The 14,272-nt window shown below is 53.6% G+C and overlaps 5 protein-coding genes across 5 annotated transcripts; 2 read left to right on the top strand and 3 right to left on the bottom strand.

Moving 5' to 3' along the window:
• Positions 1 to 80: 80 nt before the first annotated feature.
• Positions 81 to 2,222, bottom strand: HER10_EVM0006212 (histidinol phosphate phosphatase HisJ family protein; the record flags this gene model as incomplete). Its single annotated transcript, XM_035475804.1, has 3 exons — positions 81 to 152; positions 1,522 to 1,977; positions 2,061 to 2,222. 3 exons carry the CDS (start codon positions 2,220 to 2,222, stop codon positions 81 to 83), a joined length of 690 nt encoding a protein of 229 aa, XP_035326897.1.
• An 880-nt stretch (positions 2,223 to 3,102) lies between these two features.
• On the bottom strand, positions 3,103 to 6,737 carry HER10_EVM0002477 (histone deacetylase; the record flags this gene model as incomplete). The annotated part of the gene is made up of 2 exons (XM_035472186.1): positions 3,103 to 4,242; positions 4,296 to 6,737. 2 exons carry the CDS (start codon positions 6,735 to 6,737, stop codon positions 3,103 to 3,105), a joined length of 3,582 nt encoding a protein of 1,193 aa, XP_035326621.1.
• A 2,309-nt stretch (positions 6,738 to 9,046) lies between these two features.
• On the top strand, positions 9,047 to 9,800 carry HER10_EVM0007354 (uncharacterized protein; the record flags this gene model as incomplete). The annotated part of the gene is made up of 2 exons (XM_035476913.1): positions 9,047 to 9,340; positions 9,423 to 9,800. The coding sequence occupies 2 exons, from the start codon at positions 9,047 to 9,049 to the stop codon at positions 9,798 to 9,800; spliced, it is 672 nt and encodes a 223-aa protein (XP_035326984.1).
• A 406-nt stretch (positions 9,801 to 10,206) lies between these two features.
• HER10_EVM0004330 (queuine tRNA-ribosyltransferase) lies at positions 10,207 to 11,656 on the bottom strand (the record flags this gene model as incomplete). The annotated part of the gene is made up of 3 exons (XM_035473979.1): positions 11,513 to 11,656; positions 11,184 to 11,434; positions 10,207 to 11,122 (listed from the first exon to the last, which is right to left on the bottom strand). Exons 1-3 carry the CDS (start codon positions 11,591 to 11,593, stop codon positions 10,207 to 10,209), a joined length of 1,248 nt encoding a protein of 415 aa, XP_035326772.1. The 5' UTR covers positions 11,594 to 11,656.
• Positions 11,657 to 12,117: 461 nt separating this feature from the next.
• Positions 12,118 to 13,751, top strand: HER10_EVM0008288 (uncharacterized protein). Its single transcript, XM_035477815.1, has one exon. It carries the CDS (start codon positions 12,195 to 12,197, stop codon positions 13,566 to 13,568), a length of 1,374 nt encoding a protein of 457 aa, XP_035327047.1. The 5' UTR covers positions 12,118 to 12,194; the 3' UTR covers positions 13,569 to 13,751.
• Positions 13,752 to 14,272: the final 521 nt, after the last annotated feature.

Consider the following 14,272-nt stretch of genomic DNA (forward strand, 5'->3'; position numbering starts at 1 on the left):
CTCTCTGGCTGAAAGCCAGGTCTGATCCGCCTGAATTGGATCAAGAGGCTCTTGATAGGCCTACTGGTGATTTGCCTGACCTAGCTTGGTAGCTTCGGATGACAACCTAAGTCAGGTCCCGAAAGCGCAGAGCCTGTCTCCTCCTGTTGAGTCTCAATTATTGTACCTTAATTTGGGCCAAACGTCGAGGATTCCCCTATGCAATTATAGACCGAAGCCTCGAGGTCTGCTCAAGTGGACTTAAATACTCGAATCATGCAGAAAGTCTTGACTCGCCAATCGTTCCACAGCGTCTTACCCGACTGTGTGTTTCTGCATTTCTTGTCTTGCATGAAAGCGGCACACTTGGCCTTTGGAAAGTAATTCATAAGACCCACTTTCATTTGCAAGAGACTCCGTTTTCCAAGTCTGCGGGCACCACTCCACCTCGCTTCGATCCATAGACCTGTTTCCCGGCTGCATCGTCAACACCGCCTCTCCAGTTCGAGATCCGGAACGACACAACATGGCCCTCTGGCGCAACGGTAGCGCGTTCGACTCCAGATCGAAAGGTTATCCGTTCAAATCGGGTGGGGGTCACTCTTTTTGCGCTTTCTGTGAAGCTATCGTGAGATTTGTTTTGGTTGTGGTGGTGTTTTGGTGATGTTGCACAGGAACTCGGTTTTTGGGGGTTTTGTGGGAGAAATTAGGGTTTGTGATGGAGGCATTGACCAGAACGCTCTACAGGATAATGTTATCTCAAGACTTCATCAACTTGAGAAGGATGGTGACTGGTATGTTGTGAGCTGAAATTCGGTTGTGCTTTAGTCTCCAGAACTCAGTTTTCGCATCATGAATTATCGCCGGCGCCCCAGTTGGCACGTTTTATATCTTCTTGCATTTAATACACCGGAAGGATGTTGATGAGCAATGGCTCAATGCCTTTGAACATCGATCGCAGGGAGACAATTGGTGCTAAAACAATTACACCATGAGTAATAGAATGAAACCGAACATGCGTGGCCTTTTGCCAAACGTTCATCTATCTCACACCTCTACATCTATTCTCTACACCAGCTCTTTTCTTTTCTCTTACTTCTTCTTTGTCTACACCTCTATCGCGTCTCACCTCCTCTAGTTGAAGTTCTCCCGAAACGCCGCCAACGCAACGCCCTTTTCCCGCAACACGGCCTTGGCATCCCCATTGACCCCCTCCACCGGCCCCCGCTCAAACGTGAAGACCTCCTTCACGCCCAGGCTCTCGAGGTAGTTGACGTTGCGCTTGTAATTCGTCGCGACCTGTGCGATGCCGTGGCTGTCGTCTGAAAATGTGAAGCGTCCGCCCATCGCCAACCATGCCTGTTATGCGGAGTTAGTCGCAAAAGTCAATGACTAGATCCCGAGATTTCTTTCGATCTTTGGAGAGAAAAATATGGGGGATGGGTAACTCACCTCTGCAATAGGCCGACACGGATAAGGCTCATCAAGACCCTTCCTCAACGCACTGCTATTGCACTCCAACAAGCCCCCATACCCCTTGACGACCTCCAGATTCCTCACAATCTTCTCCCACACCCCCTTCCACTGCCTCACGTCCCTCCCCGGGTCCTCGCTCATGAGCCTCACGAGGTCAAAGTGGCCCACCACGCGCGGCTCCAGCGCCGTCAGCATCTCGTGCTGCTGGTCGTAGTACCGCGCGTACATGCTCTCCTCGTCGGGGCCGGCCGACTTCATGGCCTCGACGTACATGTCCCGGCTGTAGTCGATGGGGATGGCGTTGACGTGGTGCAGCGACCCGATGAAGTAGTCCACCGCCGGGTGGGACGCGAGGGACTTGATGAACGGCCCGTAGGCCGGGCGGTACCACTCCCCCTCGAAGCCGATGAGGAGGTCGATCTGCGGGGCGTACTTTTCGCGCAGGCGCTGGGCCTCGGCGAGGTAGGCTTCGTGGCGGGGGGCGAGGATGGAGAGGGCTGTTTGGGGGTCTCCTTCTTCGAGCTGGTGAACGATTTGTCAGGAACTCAGTTTCTCATGAGAGCTATGTTCGGGGTATGCGTGATGAGACTGAAGTGTGTTCTTACCTCTTCAGGGTAGAGGTCCCCGATCTCTAGACGGGGCATGTGTTCCGTCAGACCCATGGTCTTGTACCCGATGCTGATGGCATGCTGGATGATGGCCTCGAGCTGGTCCTTTGCGTGGCCGGGGCAGAATTGCCCCGAGTGAGAGTGCATCGTGAACGCCATGGTGAATCGGTGAGTTGTGCGTGTGTGTATTGGGCTGGTCTAAGTGAAAGAAAGTGAGGTGAGATGAGATGAGACGAACTCGAGATGAGTCAGGTTCCCGACGCTGGCCAAGTTCGCAAAGCGCTGGCTGGTGACGTAGTTTGAGAGACAGTAAGAGAAAATTCCAACTAAGCTGGGCCACGCTTCACAAATTGAATGAGCGGTGAGATACAGAATCTACAAAAATGTCTGAAGATGAGATGCTATACCAGCCGAGTATGTGTAACAGGACTCGAGTATCTCCGATTACTTCAAGATAAGAACCCGGTCAATCGGCCGACTTAGTCTGGGATGCGTAAAACATGCGCTGTAATGGGTTCCCCACCAAAGAAAAATTTCGGGGCCCGACGGGTAGCCGCAGCAAATCGCTGACGCTGATCCATCCACGTTGACGCGCATAATCCCGCTACTGTGTATATCGAGTCTCGTGTGCCAAGGCTTTTGGCCGCGTCCGCGGACGCCCACGAGGTTACATGGGATCTCGGTTCCATGTCACGTTTATAGGCATTTCGGCCAATCATGGCTCTAGGTTGACAACGTCTCCAATGGCTTCAACGGCAGTATCGAAGTACGTGATTAGTACAAGAAAAGAGTGCTATAGTATTTATAGAGGAACCAGAGGATCAAGAAGAAAGGGAATAACTCGGACAAGAGGGTATCAAGACGGCGAACTCCAAGTATACGGCTCAAAAAGCCAGATCCGCAGAAAACAAAGTTCTATACTTGGAGAAAAGCGTTGGGCAGAGGAGACAAAATAAACAAATGACTTTTCAAAGACTGTGACGGCCCAAATCTGTGTCAGTGCTTCCACTCCCAACTTCTCGGTCTGTGGCACAGCGCACTATTGCCTCTGCGGAGTTTCCGGGATATCCCAAACCGACTTTGCCGGCTCCTCCGGCTCCTCCGGATCGGCCTTAACTGCCGGCTCTTGCTCGACCTCAGACGGGGCGCTCATTCCCGACGGCGCAAAGGGGATCGCAGACGTGGAGGTGAAGACTGGAAGATCGGCACGCATCATCTTTACCGGAGACTTCTTCATGGGCGACGGTTTGGCTGAAGACAGCTTGGCTGGCGATGGCTTAGACGGCGAGGCTTTGACAGGCGTGTTGGTGTTGGGCGGCATCCACTTCAGGGGTTCTGACGGCGTTACGGACACAGGTGGAGGGCCCTCTGGTTGGTAGTTGATGAAAACATCCGATGAGGGTGTTGCTACGGTTGGCGACATCGCGGCGGGTGAGCTGGCGGGGAGCTCTACTGAACGAGGATCAGGGGTGGCGACGAGAGGCATTTGCTCCGTCACTGGAGTTGAGACTTCAGGCCGGCCTTCTGGGACGGCAGGCGGTGACGGGTCTTCAAAAACCGGAGGCTGCGTTGGCGGTGTAGCGAAAGCCTCGTCTTGCGGAGGTGTGACGATCGGAGGTGCCACCGGCGAGTAAGCCGTCTGTGCTTCTTCAAAGGGGAAATCCGTCTTTGCTTCCTCGGCTGTGGGGGGTGTGGCAGCTTTGGCTTGAGCGGCTTGAGCTGCTTGTGCTGCCTTTGCACGCTCTTCTTTCTGTGTTTTCGTGATTAAGTTGATCTTGACCTTCTTCATACCGGCAGTCAACTTGTCCATATCGTCCTCCGATGCAGCAGCTGGGCTCGGCTTTCTTTGAGGCGGCTGAGATGGTCCAGCCTGCTGAGGAGGAGAGGGTTTCGCCGTTACGGCAGGCTTCTTCACAATCCTGGTGGTTTTTGGGGCTTCCTTCTTGACTGTTGGAGCTCTTGTCTTCTTAACATTCAAAGACGTAGCGCTCTGAGTTCTGACACTCATCGCAGTGTCTGGTCGCACACTCATAGAAGTGTCGGGACGCTGAGCTGAAACTCCGTTGCTCTCGAACTCTGTGTTAGGAGCATTCGAAGCCATAGTAGACACACCACTAAGGCGTCGACCAGGTCGCTTAGCTGCTCCATTTGTGTCAGAGGGTATGCCTCGGGCCGTTGCCTAGTGTTATCGTCAGTTTGAGTCTATTTGTGATACTACGAGGAGTGACAAACCTTCTCAGATGATAGCGCAGCAGGGCCCGCGACCGTTCTTCGCCGATTCTTGGACTGTCTGTCATCATCTTCGTCTGCATCAACGTATAAGCCAGGCTTCGCTGGCTTCCGCTCTCTCAGAGACATTCGCGAGGTAGGCCTGCTTGCTGGCTTCGGAGCGGGCGCGGGAGCAGGCGCCGGCGGCACAAGATCAGGGTTCAGAATCGACTGCCGGTCTCTCCGAGCCCTTGTAGCCTCCGCATTTAGGTCTTCAGGTTTGCAGCTATCGACTTGGCGATCCGACGGAATGAGTAGCCTGCTCAGCTCATGGGCTGCTATGGTCCATGGCACATCAGGGGGAGGTGGTGTTGCTGGTCGCGAATATGGCATCCCATTCGACAAGCCGGACGCCATTCGTCTCATCCTTGCCGGATCTATGGACTTACCAATCGACGCCTGTGTGGGAGTTGAGTATGTCGGCGGAGTTGAGTGCCGTATCATCTTGGGACTGGCTGGTCTGTTGCCCATCGCAACTTCTAGCTCGTCGAGTTCGGAGCTCGACCACCATGACGGTTTGTAAGGATGTAGAGATGGCTCGCCATTGATGGCTGCAGCGGCCTGCCCTGCCATTTCGTCGCCGAGCGAAGAGCGACCCCGAGTGGGCTCTTCCGGGGTCTGATTTCCTGAGAGTCCGCTCAGATGGCTGAAAATACCAGAGTAAAGAGCTCTGTCGCTGTAGCCGCCCTCGAGCACGCTGATTACGCGCCCGTCAACTCCCAGTCCTTCCTCTGCGGCAAGCTTCACAACATCTTGAGCAATACGAGCGTAAAACTCGGTAGGAACGTTCACATTATGACGTTGCATACCCTTGGTCTCCCACTCACTAGCATCGAATCCGGCCGAGAAGAAGATTGCCGCTTTGGGAGGCAGATTCAAAGCGCGAAGGCGAGCCGCTTGGTTTTTCAGATACTTGCGCGTCTTCTCCAGGATTACTGAGTACCTGGTCTCGTATAGCTCCCAGAACTCCTTCTCTGAACCATATGATTCCAGGTGGACGTTGTAGATGTTTTGGCCGTGGGCATTGTCAATACACAGACTGGCGTTCTTGACCTTCTCCTCATCACCCCACTCACAGGGGTACGAGTTGATGTCGTGAAGACTAAAGTAGCCGATGGATGCCTTTTTCCACGCTGCCGTGTTCTTGGCCGCATTTACTCCCCGTGAGTTATGCGCCCAAGTGATGGCTTGAGAGCCATCTCCGTGGTGAAGATCGAAATCGATGATAGCCGCATGGGTAAGGCCATGGTTGAGAATGCCATGCATGATACCGACATGGACGTTATTAACCCAGCAAAACCCTGACGGGAAAGAAGCTGAGCAATGATGTCCCGGTGGGCGTACAGCGACAAAGGCTCGTCGAGGACCTGATGTGAAAACTCGGTCTACGGCCTCGCAAACGGCACCCAGAGCGCCCTCAAAAGCCTCGAGCGATTCGGAGCAAAGATAGAGGTCACCCTCGTGGAATTTCGCAGGCGGTCCGTCTGAACCTCTGTTTAATTCTGGCCTCTGAAGCTCCTTCCCACCAGTCGCCAACTTTATCTCTGCTCCTTCGCACATCATCTTGAGCTCCTCCATCCACTTGGTGCCGTGGACGTTGGTGACAGCTGCCGATGTCAGGGGCAGTCTCCGTTCGGTCTTGTAGATGCGAAACGGAATCGTCGGGATGGTAGACGGATCCAGACTTGGATGGAGCGCATATGCGCCATCGCAGTGCCGTTCACCGAGCCGCACGTAGGCCATGGCAACTCCCAACACGCCGGCCTTGATTCTCTCAGGCCGCTCAACGATGGTGCTGAGAGCGCCCTTGGACGTCTTGGGTCGAGAGAAACGGTGGCCGTAGCAGGCATCGTGGAGAATGACGAGGGTTTCGGTTGCTCGAGTCGAAGTTGGCGAGTGGTGAACCTCCAATTCGGTCTTGAAGTAATCGCGGGCAACCGTATTCGCTGTGAGCGCAGGCTTGATATACTCAGGGGGGCTCGGGCGCAAAGGGGATTTGGCGACAGGAGAAGAGGCATGCACCATGCTAGTTCGCCTCGAAGGCGCTCGGCTAGGAGTTCGGCTCGAAGAGCCACTCACAGAGTGCAAGGAACTGGTGGAGGTCTTGCGCTGAAGTGTTGGCGTTGAAGATCGCTGCAGCGTCGGCGTCGAAGATCGGGAGCGGGAGAGCTCTCTCGCAAAGGAGGGACTTCGAGACGGGGCTCGTGGACTTGGTGCCGGAGATGTTCGATTTACGGCCGGTCTCATGGGAGACAGAGCGCTCGAAGCCCGGGGTGAGTTGCTGGCGGATGATGTTGAAAGGGAGAGCTGCTTGAGCGAATGCGCCAGCTCCTTGTCCCCATCATGAGAAGACGTATTCAGCAGTGATGGGCGCCGCGATGGCGCTCTTTCGAATGGAGAGGCCATGGCAGAGGCGCAAGACTCATGAAATCCTGCTTGGTGTCTCGGATGGAGAAAAGGTTGGGGGAAACAATAAAGTGAGAAACCGGTAGTGAAAGAAAATGTCTCGAAAGTGAAGTTTTGGGTAAGTGCGGTGTGTATCCGTAGCTGCTTCTGACAACTTGCAGCTGGCTGCAGGGGAGGTGGTGGGTAGGGGACTTTACGTATTAGTTGACCGCCCGCCAGCACATCGTCACAGTTGTCACTTGTCCGTCGCGTCTGATCTGTGTACACAACACGCGTCATAAGGTGCATAATTGCGATCACGTGGGGATCAACAAATAGGGGATGCGCGGGGCATTTCGCCTGATCCCGCTTGGGCTGAGAGAAGCGCAGGCGCTACCGATTCAAGTGGGGTTCGGACGATACCATGTGGGGGCACGATCGTCACTCCCTCGTGCAATGCAACGTCCGCAGTCAAACGTCGTCCACTTACATCTAACCAACGCCTTTTTCTCCAAGAGCTTAATATTCTTCAATGGGCTTTCATGGGGAATCAACACAACTAGACATACCCAGTGATTTTCTGAGTACCTATCGTTATAATCAAATACACGAATATTTGCTGAGAAGAATACCCGGAAATCGGTCATGTCATCACTACAGAGAGGTAGGTGGTATGGGTTTTGACCAGAACATGGCATTAGAAGGGGCCGAAAAATAAGCCACCCACAGGAAAGGTGTTATCAGTCATTTCAAGCCTAGGACTGGTTATATAAGCACCAAAAAAGTCATCCAGACTGACAAAAGAGTTCACCCCGGTGCTGAACTGGGGCTACATCTCTTGGTGCTCATGCTGGGAAATTTTGGGTGCTCATGCTGGGAGTCGAACTTGGTACTCGTATGCGCTTAGCCTGTCGTCGAGTAGGCTGGTTGGCGATTTGATTGTTGACCATTAACCACTCCACCACCCAGCCAGTTTGACCTGACCCGTCGACCTAGACGGGCGCCTGCTGGCTGGTGACAGGAATGGGTTTGAGGGGGTATATCAAGGCTTCTCATGGCAGTTGTGGAAGGTAAACCTCAGGCCACCTGTCTCTTGCGATGAGAAGGAAAGAGCAGGAACGTCAGTACCGCCTCCTTCCTGCCAGGTGAGGCATCCAGAACACGGAGGTAGCGCACCTCATTCCATGACCACACCCAAATTACCTACTTAGGTCCCGTAACCTTGATTAGCGATAACAGGCACCCACCAACTTAGAGAGCCGTTCTGCGCCCCTTGGACACAAAGGTCATTTGTGAGAAGGCACTACAGTGGGAACAGATAATGTACCTTATTGACAGGTCGTTGAGTCTTGAGAACTGTGAAACCCGGGAACCTTGACACCGTCGGACTGGGGTCCATCAACAGTTAGATTGCCCACTTCTACGGAGTACATTGTCGGAGCCACATATGAGGACCCAGTTGCTCGGAACCGAGATGACAGGGCAAGGGACGCTAAGACATCTGTTTGGTTTGATTATCAGTATTACTGGCATATCCCCTCTATGCAGACCCAAATATTGTGCTAATGTTTGCTCACTTGAATCCACTCTGTAGATTCTGCCTCGCTTGCCCCTTCATCAGATGAACGACTCAGAGACGTTGCTTCGTACCTGATTGTATGTTCAGTCACCTGCTAACAGCCCTTGACGTTGCTATTTCTGCAACCTCTTTGGCTTCTTCCGCGTTGACCGCCACGTACCATGCTACCTGCTTCAGCCACCGAGCCGCAAAATGTTGTGGCAGCAGCAGTTGATGGCCACGGGAAGAGGAGAAGAGAGACGGCTCGGCCAGGCCACACATGCTTGTTTCCCACTCTTTTCAATGCAGCTGCTACAAATTCTGGACGCTGAGTGATTCACTCCTATGGCATATTAGGGTTTAAGGCCACCTGCGAAGGGTATCTCCGTTGGGTGAATGAGGTTTCTATAATAGAGGGAAACCGCATGACTGAATGAGCCCGCCATGCGAATGACTTACGAAAAACACTATATATTGGTATCAGATTTCCTTCCTTCAATACGATAGCCCCTCCATATAGAGACAAAGACGACTACCAAGAGAAGAAACCTTCCCAAGACGTGAGAGACTTTGGACCCGAAATACAATAAAAGAACATACAACACACAGAATGTCTCAATCAATACAGGACATACCGGTCGGGGAAATCCTCCCACTCGACCATGTGCTTCAGCTCGCAGACCGCTCCAAGTTGCTGGCGGCACGGGTACAAGAGTTCAAGAAAAGCGACGGTCCCAGGACGCCAGAGGAACTTAGGGTCTTGACCTCCACTATGGAAGATGTAGAGCAGATTTCACGGCCCTATACCATGGCTGTGCTAGACTGCATGCTCGGGGATATTTATGAGAACATCCTTCGGGGGCAAGACGGCACAAGGACGGGCTTTGATGAAGCGATGACGCAAATCACCCGCGTACTTCGACCTGCCCCCCTGGAGATGAATTCTGAACCCAACGATAGCACGCATACCTTCAGTCTCGAGGAGACTCCCGAGATTGTAGGGAGATTCCGGCGCCTCATCCTTAGTTTCGAGGACCTTGACAGGCTGGCCCACCAGCCCGTACATGTACGTACTTCACCACATTCTTGATTTTCAACCCCTTTTTACTTGTAATCAGTGGAGTGATGCTGATTTACCTTCGCACTAGGATACGCTGGCTCTCAGTGAGCGGCAGGTCGAGACCTGCGTAGAGGCTGGTCGCGTCAAGGTGCTCATGGGCTGCGTCTTTGACGCCATTGTCTCGTATACCCGCGGGCAACTGCCACCTAGGACATCTACTCACACCGTGGTAGTGACGGTGGTTCGATGCGAGGGTCTTCGGCGACACGAAGGCGAGGGCCCGCCTCTTCTGCGAAGACAAGATGCCACTGTTGGCCAAGGAAGCTTCGAACCACCCAGTTTGTTAAGACAAGATGTTACCGTTGGTCAAGGCGCTGTAGCGTCTTCTGGGCATTCGTCCCGGAATATACCTCGCCTGCGGAGGAGAGATGCCACTATTGGCCAACGCACGGAAGCCTTGACGTAAGCGAAAGAGGTTTACTCAAGCGGAAGGGTGCCAGTCTGCTCTACAAGATGACACTCTTAAGGAGGATCTTGAATGGAGTCAATGCCGTATGAGAAGCTCTGGGCAGCGGGGAAGTCCAGCCAGTAAGCTCGACCGGACATTTGGCAAAGTAGCTGCAGGTTGAACTTATAGTCAACGCCAAAAAAACCATTATCAGCAATGGGCGTTTTCAACAGCATGGTTTCGGACACGCCGTTTTGCCTTATTGACTCTCAATGTGAGGGGCCTAACCAAGAGAAGACTCACAGCTCAATAGCATGAGCAGACACTGATCTCGGAGGGTTAGTCGGTATCAGTGATCAATAAACAATTTCACCAGTGTCTCAATCATCTTCAACGTGAAATAGTCTTGACGACAGCCGTGAGTTTACTCGTTTATTAAATCGACTCCTACTCTCTTCAGAGACTCAACAGCCCACTCTGGATACTTTGACTTGTCATAGTCGTAAAGATCGCCGAAGAACTGCCTAATAAGGGCAGGGTACCTGTCTTCAATAACAGCTTGCCGTATATCCTTCATGAGGTTCAGCTGATACCAGACGTTGTGTATGCTCAGCAGATGAGCAGCGACCGTTTCCTTGCCCGCATTGTGGTTGATGAAGGCCCTAGTCACACCTAGACCACCCTCGCCCTTCCGGCAACAGATACAGCCGCATCCTTCCTCAATAGGGCCGTAGTCGTTCTCATATCGCCAGTTGCGAATGTTCAGTACGCCGTGCTTCGTGATTGCGTTGCCGAACCGGGCCGTCCGCGTCGGCCAGACACAGTCGAACATATCCGCTCCCAGGGCGACGCTCACAACCAAATCCTCGGGGTATCCGATACCCATGACATATCGAGGCTTGAGATCCGGCAGCAGCTCGGTACACGTCTCGACAACACGGCAGTAATCCGTCTTAGCCTCGCCACCACTTAGACCACCAATAGCAATGCCTGGGGTATCGCGCGCCAACATCTCCCGTGTGCACTCCCGTCGCATTTCAAGGTCGAGACCGCCCTGGATGATACAGAAGAGGTTCTGGGTCTTGGGATTCTTGTGCGCTGCGATGCACCGATCTAACCATCTTACACTTCGCTCCATGGCCTCGCGCATACGGGCTGCGTCGGGGGATGTCGTGACGAGCACGTCGTCAAGCTGCATCATGATATCGCTTCCAATAGAATTCTGCAGAGACATGGAGTGCTCTGGAGTCAAAAGCATGGGCGAACCGTCGTGGGGGCTGAGGAAGCGCACACCCTCCTCAGTGATTTTCGCCAGCTTGAGGAGACTGACCATTTGGAAGCTATAGACTTAGTCAGTAACTGGTGAAGACCTTCGCAATCCAGTCAAAAAGGTATATGTACCCTCCACTATCCGTCAAAAGATTGTGTTTCCATCCTTGGAGCTTGTGCGCGCCGCCGATCTTGTCCAGTACGTCTTGGCCGGGCTTTAGGCCGAGATGATAAGTGTTGTTCAGGCACAGGCGGCAGCCCGTCTCTTCAAGCTGCTCGGGAGTCAGGCCTTTGAGCGAAGCTTGTGTCGCGACAGGCATGAATATCGGAAGCTGGACCTGGCCGTGAGGAAGCGTCAGGATGGATGCGCGGGCTCTCGTTGTCTAGCCTAAACCGTTAACATGCGAACTAGGAATCACATGAAGATTGTGAGTCAAAGTACTGAGGCGGGGAATGCTTACTGAACAGCGAGCGACGAGCTCGAAGGTGAGAGCGGGCGAAGACCCGACATTGGTTGACGCCATCCTTTTCGCTATCCACATGAGCGAGCGCGCAGTCCACAGGCTGCTGGTTGCGATGTGGGAGGAAGGGGGAAAAGGGCTGAGTGCGGGTTGGCAAAATGCAATTCTCCAAATTCGAACCGCTAGACGATGCGCTTTCCCATCGGCGTTGGTGGGGCCGTTGAGTGTCACTCCTGCCGAATGTCCCTCTCGCTTTCAAACCCCGTCCTATGTACCTGACCTTAAGCTCACTTAAGATACCCGAGATAGCGTCTATGTGCCTCGCTAAGACCAGAAAAATTGCTGTTTGAATGCCTTTATCTATTTCAAAATTTGCAAATTGATGGAATATTTCAACTTCGCAAAGTTCCCACGCCGTCTCTACCACTTGAAGCCTCTGAGAATGAAGGCCCAGTGTCTCTGATCCCTTAATTGGTTTAGACTGTGCACCAGACATGGACATTTCGGGTGACAGTGGAGAGAAGCAGGAGAAACGACAGGGGTAGCTCTCACCCAATCAGGTACGCCGGCTTCTTCCGCACTCCAATTGAAATTTCTCACGCAACGGTGCACACTCGTCACCCATTCCGCGATACATACGACTGACGACGACCAAGCTCAGTAGAGAGCTTCGACAGCCGCCATGTCTGCCCGAATGTCGCCCGGAGGGGCGCTGCTGAGATCATCTCGGATGTTCTCTGTGCCCAAGCCGCTCCCTCAACCCGGAGGTCAAGCAGCTGCCATCGCTCGATACGCATCTCCGACGGCGACCGCGCCTTATCCCACGCACCAATCCATCACCACTACCGAATCCTCGAGGGCCCTTGGTGACTGGGGCTTCAAGCGCTCCCTGCCTCTTCGATCCACGACCAAGTCATCGACCCCCGTTGTCCGTATCAAGGACATTGACTGCTTCGAAAACGTCACCGATTATACCTCCGCCGCAGACCACACCTTGTCTCTTCAGAAGTTCCACGAGCTCAACCTGCCCGTCACACTACCTGGCACCAACCGGTCGCGTCTCGGTGGTATTCACATCGGAGCGAAATCTGTATTCGAAGAAGATGGCGACTTCACTACTGTCAAGCGTAACGGCGAAAACGAGGAGAAGAGGTGGAAGTTCCAGGGCCCCTGGTTGGCTGGCCTCACCGAGGGCGAATTCAACGCATACCTGCGCAAGGCCGTTCGCAACAAGCGAGCATCATTCCGCAACTTCCTGCGAAAGCGTATCGCATCCGATGAAACGAGCAAGCAGCGTCAGAAATCCCTGGAGGCTGGAGAGAATGCTCCCGCAGCTCTTCGTGCTGGCGACATAACGGAAGACCAACTCACAGAGTACATTCGCAAGTTGCGCAACGACCGCATCACCTTGTACTCACTTGTCGGCGAATTCTTGGACCTTGCTCCCCTGAACCCGCCCAGCTCGTTGACCGACTTCAGCAAGTCGACGGAGAAGACCAAGCGCCCTAGCTTGTACGCTGAGCATGGCCCGCCTGCTTCTCACCCCTCTGGTGGTATCTCCTACCTCCGTACATCCAACTTTGCCGAGAACCACCCAGTATACGGCCCCCAGGCGCAACATACCCCCGTACTGGCTCGCATCGTTGCCCCGAGATCAGGAGCCAACAGCGCCAAGCTGGGTGTCGGTGGTTTCATCACGGATGTTCCCCAGGGCGACACGGCTTTCAACCACAGGGCTTTCGTTGGGCGCAACAACAAGGTGGCTGGTGTTGTCACTTTCGACCCCGATATCAAGGGAGGCGCCAAGGCCTACGTTTCGCCTACGTCGGCTCGCATTGACTCGGACGGTTGTGTCCAAATCACCGTTGGTGAGGCCAATGAAGAGGCCCAGCTCATTCTGAAGGAATTGGTTGGAAAGGCGAAGATCTACAACGACAAGACTGAGGTAGAAGCACCCGCCCCCGCCCGCAGATTCATCCGAAATGTGCACACCAACAACCAAAGACCCGGAACCAGCGCGGTGGGTAGCTCCAAGAGCTACGGTCTCGACTCTTGAGTGTGGTCAAGATGTCGTTGGAAGCGGTTCTAGTCAAAAGACTAGGCGCGAATGAGCCTCGGACAGTAGAGCATGGGGTTATGTCACACTATGAAGAAACCATCTTTGTGTGGCATTCGCATTTGTGCCGAGTGTATTATGTATGGTATTGTAAAATAAGAAGAATACAACGCAAATTTCGACACTTTCTTGACTGTCTATGATCGCTAAGGAACGACCATACTACTAACCTACCTTAGCCAAGGTGAGGTACTTCAGCTTGGTGCAGCACCTTTTTGTACTTGGCCCGTCGGCGGGAATGGAGGCCAGAAAATGTCTTCAACTACCAAATCATGCTCTTCTGAGAATGGGAGCGCAGCCCTTCCAATTCGACGCATCGTGCATCCTTGGAAGGGCCCAGCAGTGAAGACTAGAGCGTCGTATTATATCGGCTCCGCACCAAAGAATGAGCCCGATCCAGATCCGAGTGGGGTCCCGGTTCCAGTCCCGTCCCAGCCATTCACAGGATCACGTGTGCTTACATACGCATGCCCCCATGGCCTGTGCACAGAACTTCCCGCGCCCCACACCACGGCCCTAAATTTCGTGTAAAGATATCAAAATTGCATCTGCCCGGCGAAACTTATCGTGAACATCTCGACCGACCAGCCTCACTAACCGACCAACTCCCTCCACCCAGCCAAATATCCCCCCTCCGTTGAGTC

Source organism: Colletotrichum scovillei, assembly GCF_011075155.1.
Source record: "Colletotrichum scovillei strain TJNH1 chromosome Unknown Contig00011, whole genome shotgun sequence".
In the NCBI taxonomy this organism is placed as follows: domain Eukaryota; kingdom Fungi; phylum Ascomycota; class Sordariomycetes; order Glomerellales; family Glomerellaceae; genus Colletotrichum; species Colletotrichum scovillei.

What these genes read in the sequence shown, in the direction of transcription:
- HER10_EVM0008288 (XM_035477815.1), top strand. Translation starts at nt 12,195, where the DNA reads ATGTCTGCCCGAATGTCGCCCGGAGGGGCGCTGCTGAGATCATCTCGG.